This window comes from Bombus affinis, chromosome 8 (assembly GCF_024516045.1).
Source record: "Bombus affinis isolate iyBomAffi1 chromosome 8, iyBomAffi1.2, whole genome shotgun sequence".
NCBI lineage: Eukaryota > Metazoa > Arthropoda > Insecta > Hymenoptera > Apidae > Bombus > Bombus affinis.
The window spans coordinates 9,861,910-9,867,909 of NC_066351.1; the positions used below are offsets into that span (position 1 = coordinate 9,861,910).

Sequence of the window (6,000 nt, forward strand, 5' to 3'; positions counted from 1 at the left end):
AATTAAAAATTGTCTTTGAAAAATTACAGCGATTTTATTTGATAATTGAAGCGTTCGAAGGATCACGAAACTTTCTGTACAATCTACATAAATGCTTTCGCTACGATATTCTGACTTATAAATGGTAAAACGATTTTAGTTTACTCATTTTCGAGAAATATTATACGCGTACAATTGATGAAACAGGAATATATTACAGGCAAAACTTACCGATATCAGATGTTCACGTCCCGCTTCAACAGCACACCAACTCTTCAAGTGGAATCTTAACAAAGATTTAATATCTTATTCTTGTATATTTTATATTTTTAGATTTACTAAAACTGCTTTATCGCACGAACGAACAAACTCTTCGACTGTCGATCAAATACTGAATCTTGAAACTTCTATTTCTGGAGAAAGAACTACCTGTTTCCTACAGATCTTATCCCTACCACAGTAGCACAAGTTGTCAACCAATCAAATTTCATCGATGCTCCGCCCCTGTACTGTACTGCTCTGTACTGTTCTCAAGTAAACGACGCACGCTAGGTACAGCAAGGTACAGAAATTATACCCCTTATTTACTCACATTTCGAAAATGATGCCGCTTTTGAAGGAATTCTTATTTGTTCGGTTTTTACTTGACAATAATAACACGTTGTTTAAAATATCAGTAGAAGCTGCTACGAAGTCTAGAGAGTCAAAGAGAGCGACAAAAAATTGCAATTTATTATTAACACACATAATGAAAGAGGAAATGATAATAGATGCTTGGTATTAGGTTCTAATCGAGTTTTCGTATTGTTTGGAATTTCCATATCGTTCTTCTTCAGTTTTGACATACTCGTCAACCCCTAATCGCTACGTTGTTTCGGTTCAGGTGACCACCATTCTAAGGAAACACCCTATATACAAGACAATACGATTCTTGCCTGAAGGTGGGTAAAATATTTAGTAAGAAGGTAAAGCATAGTCTAAAGTCTCAGGTTACCGTTACATGTTTAATTTTACTTTATGGCACCCTATAATTTATGGCGTATACCCAGCCTCGGCTTTAATCTTCGCAGATTATAATAAAATTATTTTTAGAAATAAGTACGCAGTTTTTTCAATATATGAAACATCTTGAACAAGGTTTCTGCAGGAAAATTGTACCATTTATAACATTTTATAAATTCATTTTGAGATAAAGTTCTCTCGCGATGCGAATAGTTAGACGCTGTAGCATTATGTTATATTGTGTTATACATATTATACTATGTCATATAAATATACATGTGTGTGTGTGTGTGTGTGTGTGTGTAAATTCCCTAGTGTTCATGTAGGATAGGGATTCTTTTTGTTTTACGGGTAGCACGACAGGCTGTGTTTCACCGACAGACCGATCTTCTTTTGTTTTACGGACGACCATTTTAAGAAGCACGTTTTTCCCGAACGGACTAACAGAGAGTTACATTAGAGACAGACAAAGTTACGGAATAGTTATTTAAGATTTTAAAGACTGATGAAGAAAGATCGGTAGCTCAGGACGTTGAAAATCGATTCTCGTTTTTCAGTTTTTAAACATTGTACTAAAGACTCGTTATTTCCCGTTTATATAATTATTGTTATTTCTTGTTATAGCCGAATATTAATTGTTGTTTATTTTCGTATTTTATTATTTACTTCTTAATAAAAACTCGATTTTCAGACTACAGAATCGATCCCTGAATTCTCCCCAGATTACGATCTTACATATATATACACACACATATATATTTGAATGGACATATGAATCGCAATCATATATCGTCGTTGGCCCTTTTCGCAAATGTTCCTTGCAACAATATACCATCGTTTGGCTTTAAAAGTGTTAGTTGCGAATGCAGTAGAAGATAGTAAAAACGAAGAATAAAGATATTCGGGCAAAACGCAATACATTTAGCTTGAAAAGCAGTAATATCTTGAAAAATAACGAGGGAGACGTTCTCGTCTGTCAAATGCAAAAAAACGTATCGACGAAGTAGAACCTTTAAAATTGTCGACGTCTATGTTTTCTTACTAACCATCCTGAAATTGCTAAAGTGAGTCATCATTCTCATAACTGAATTTTCCTAGCAGCTGTTTATATTCGTGTACAATGTAGCGGCGTATCTACTGTATCCGTTTACTCTCATTTCGATTGTTTTTCTAATTTTTCTTTATTTTTATCTAGCATTTTGCATTCGATGTGTCTTAGGCACCAAACATCCTGAACTCGAAATCTACACTGGCTTTTGTTGAGATAAATGTCATGTTGATATGATCGCTAGTTCCTACATCCAGTGTTGGAACAACTGCTTTGCGATTCTCTTCTGTTTTTCCCCATCCGTCACGTCCTTTTTATCTGAATTTTCGCTGTGTGTAAATGGCTGTACAAGGTGTGTGAAGTACACAGGATACAAAACTAATCTGTATGAATCAATTGAATATGAAAACCCAAACCAATGTAATAACAGCTTTAAACAGCATCTGAAAAACGATAAGGTCCAAGAAAACAACTTGCGATTAAAAGAGTCGTATATCGAAAAATTCAAGGGTTTATTATAAATTAATATATATAGATTACTCTGAACATTTTTCAATGATTTTCTATGCAATAATATAATAATTCTATGTAATAACTTTCTCTGTTTTCGTTTTCATTATTTCGATTCTTTTTCATTTCCACAGTTCAATAATCTCGCTGTTCATTCGATTCGCATTTATTTTGCGAAAGACGATATAAATATTTTCTCCCACGTACTTAACAAAGGAAGGTTATAGGTATTCTTAAACGTTTGAAACCTTTTTCAAATTTTTCAACGGCTTTCCTAGGAAACATATTATATAACATTTAATTAATTTTAACAGATATGCGGTATGTACTTGTATGTACACATCAAATAATGTATATGCACTTAATTTAAGGAAATGGTGAAAAATTATGAGATTTAGTCTAAGTGCATCCTTTACTGGCTTTACTGAACTACGCAATTATTGTGTACACCAATAAATGGCACCAAATGCACATGTTATACATTATTTGACATACTCTATTGTGAATTATCCTTCGAAAGCTTTTCTATATTGTTTTATCAAAAGAATTTAGAGTGACTTGTGTGCAACTATCTACCCTATTCTATAAATTATTTCAAGAAATGTAAGTATAACAGCTGATCCTTCCATATTTATGTAAAAAATATTAGATGAGTTTTCCAATAACCGATACTCTGCTGTGATGCCATCATTTTGTTTAACAAAATTTGAGCTGATTAATGTTTTTATAAATTAAAAAAATATACAGCTATTCCTTACAAAATGTTTATTTTAGCATGTACTATCGCAGCACGATATTGTACATTAATATAACCATTTTTCCCCAGACCATGCAACATACAGGTCTTCGTTAAGGCCTTAACAGGGAAAACTATTACTCTTGAAGTTGAAGCTTCTGACACGATAGAGAATGTTAAAGCAAGGAACTTTTAAAACCCTGTGCATTAAGTTTAGAGACAAATCATTGAGAAAGTGTTCAGAGTAGTTTAATTTCACCCACCTTGACTTGCGATCTGAATAAACTGTTACCTACTTCTTCAAATATATATTTTACACAAAATGAACATAATGAGGAAATTAATTTTGAATATCAAAGATGAAACAAAGGAGAAACAATTGTTTGTAAATGAAGATAAAGATGAAGCAATGCTAACTTGTTCAAAAAGTAGAAAGAATGTAAGCGAACTACCTATGCAGAGGTATATTAGTTATTGCTCTATATTATATACAAAGTAAATATGATATTTTAATTTAACTATATTGTTTGCAAAGATTACAGTCCATTCAGCCACAAGATTTAAATATTCAACACAAAGAAGATGTTGATACTATTCTTAAATATGTGCCTAAATTTAGTCTATTGCGCCAACAAAATGTTCTTCCAAATATGAAGGATGAAAATGTATTTAGGGAGAATACACCATCACCACCACGTTACAGGACACCTCCAAGAGGAATGATTTTAAATTCAGAAGAAGCAAAAGTGTTTATTTTACTAAAACATTACGGATTAGGTCAATACCCAAATTCCTCGTACAAGAAGTAAATATGTTGTTACATGTATAAAATTTTATTATAAATTAATATTGTAAACTTATTTCAGGTTGACATTGATTTATTTATGAGTTTAACTAATGAAGATTTAATTGAAATTGGTATAAAAAATGAAGCTGACAGAAAAGCTATGTTAATTGTGATAAATAGTTCATAAAAAATCAGTGGTACAAAAAGAATTTTTTATCTTTTATTAATTATATCTAATTATGTATTATTATTTTATTTGTTATATACTAAAGCTGCTCTAATGTATGAATGTAAAAATGTAATATGTTATGTTATAGCATATTCGTATTATTTTTTATACTAACTTAGTACACTTAAGAACACATATGATACATTTACATACGAAATGGCTGTAAAATTGTTGTATTCTTGATGTGCGATAATAATTTATTAATAAGTACACTTTTTTGCTTTAGAATTATATGGAATTGAACGCTCTTTTAGCCAATCACTCAATTCACTATTCTCCAATTGATCCAACTGGTTTATTTTTGCCATTGTCATTGGCATTTCATTGTTTGCCAATGAAAATTTGATTTTGCCGATGAATCATGAATTTCAACAAAATCAATTTCGCAAATTGCACAACATAGGTTACTCGTTTCCGGAAATAAAGCGTACAGAACCGATTGTTCTTTTTTTTTATTCATAAGACTACAAGCATCCATTATATATAATTGCTTGCTATTCTTAATTATTTTATGTTCTTATGGATCCAATTTATACTAACAATTTTTCAAAAACGCATTTGGCAATGAATAGCCAACATTTAAAATTTCAAAAGTTATAGTAGTACTTAAAATATGATTTTTATGAAGAAGCTTTATTTTCAATTATCTTAAAATTAAACTTGTATGTGAGACATCTAAACTTTTTATATTTAAAACAGATTTAAAATTTTGTTAAGTAAAAAGACGACTCTCTTTCTATTACCAATATATTATCTTATTTGGCGGTTACTAAGGAGTTTGTATTATATATATTGGTACGTATCGCTGAACCGCTTTGTTCAATAAAGTGCGCGAAAAATTCAAGATAACTACATATTAAGATGTAAGCATAGCTTTTTTTATACAGGCTTGCTTGGAATTCTCCCTTAAAAAACAAAAAATATTTTTTAATAACCTCGCATGGCTTTTAATTTATTGTGATCATTGACGACTAAACTTAAAGTTTTCCAATAGCGTATTTCCTGTATTTTGAATTCTTATTCACTCCTTGCTATAGTACTCGCATCGAATTTTTGACCAATATATAGATGTATTTGGCATTTCAGACATGTGAACGTGATTTCAAATTTCGCTCTTAAATTGCATATCGATATCGTTAAATATTAGGCCAGATTCATATGTAACGCAACGGTTCAGTAATGTTCAATTAGGTTGTATATTCGTAACTTCAAGCCATTTGAAGTAAACGCCGCGTAATTCAAATTTCAACACTATGCATAGCGTAGTATTCGAATAGGTAACGAATGAATTGAATAATTACTATGTACTTATATAAATAGTTATCATCGACACCATGCAGTTCTCCCATAGAATGACAGAGATGGATAGCGCGTTACAGGTGAGTTGAAGACCATGTTGAAGGACAGAGATAGTGCGCCACGACATACGACCATGGTGCCGAGTGTCGAGGTATCGCAGTCTCTCTCAGATTATACAAAAAGTAGGGAGAATACGAATAGTATTCATACACGCATACATATCTATACTAAATACATAAATGTACAATAAGTATAATAGTGTTCTTGACTAACTTTATTTTAGGAAACCAAAAATTATTGACCTTTTCTTGCAATTTTTGTAATTTTCTAATTTTCGACGTGTAGAATACGAAAATAGAGGTTTTAAGACGGGGAATCTACTGGTTCAAAAGTTATGACTATGTAAAACT

General features: G+C 31.4%; 4 protein-coding genes across 11 annotated transcripts in view; 2 read left to right on the forward strand and 2 right to left on the reverse strand.

Moving 5' to 3' along the window:
- LOC126919340 (uncharacterized) overlaps positions 1-6,000 on the forward strand; it is a 65,535-nt gene that overhangs the window by 36,067 nt on the left and 23,468 nt on the right. The gene's annotated exons all lie outside the window — the stretch shown is intronic.
- Positions 1-6,000, reverse strand: part of LOC126919330 (E3 ubiquitin-protein ligase XIAP-like) — a 54,072-nt gene that overhangs the window by 15,368 nt on the left and 32,704 nt on the right. Inside the window, exon 2 of one of the 5 annotated variants that reach the window (XR_007711559.1) lies at positions 211-284. The exons of 3 other annotated variants lie outside the window; for them this stretch is intronic. The gene's annotated coding sequence lies outside the window, so the exon portion shown is untranslated. Of the gene's footprint in view, positions 1-210; positions 376-6,000 lie in introns of those variants that run through there. One more of the 5 variants, XR_007711558.1, reaches the window with a different exon arrangement.
- LOC126919352 (uncharacterized) overlaps positions 1-6,000 on the reverse strand; it is a 33,473-nt gene that overhangs the window by 4,541 nt on the left and 22,932 nt on the right. The gene's annotated exons all lie outside the window — the stretch shown is intronic.
- On the forward strand, positions 2,893-4,381 carry LOC126919356 (uncharacterized). Of its 3 annotated transcripts, none has more exons than XR_007711573.1 (3): positions 2,893-3,142; positions 3,366-3,745; positions 3,818-4,381. XR_007711573.1 is itself a non-coding variant. In XM_050728438.1 (3 exons), exons 2-3 carry the CDS (start codon positions 3,598-3,600, stop codon positions 4,082-4,084), a joined length of 414 nt encoding a protein of 137 aa, XP_050584395.1. In that variant the 5' UTR covers positions 2,893-3,142; positions 3,366-3,597; the 3' UTR covers positions 4,085-4,381. The 3 variants fall into 3 exon arrangements, 1 of the variants encoding a protein (XP_050584395.1); XR_007711574.1 differs by having other exon boundaries at positions 3,366-3,714; positions 3,811-4,381; XM_050728438.1 differs by having other exon boundaries at positions 3,366-3,737; positions 3,811-4,381.

Excerpts from the sequence above, each read along its gene's own strand:
- LOC126919356 (XM_050728438.1), top strand. The coding sequence starts at position 3,598 with ATGAACATAATGAGGAAATTAATTTTGAATATCAAAGATGAAACAAAG. Across the intron at positions 3,738-3,810 it reads AGCGAACTACCTATGCAGAG|ATTACAGTCCATTCAGCCAC; the intron begins GTATATTAGTTA and ends TTGTTTGCAAAG.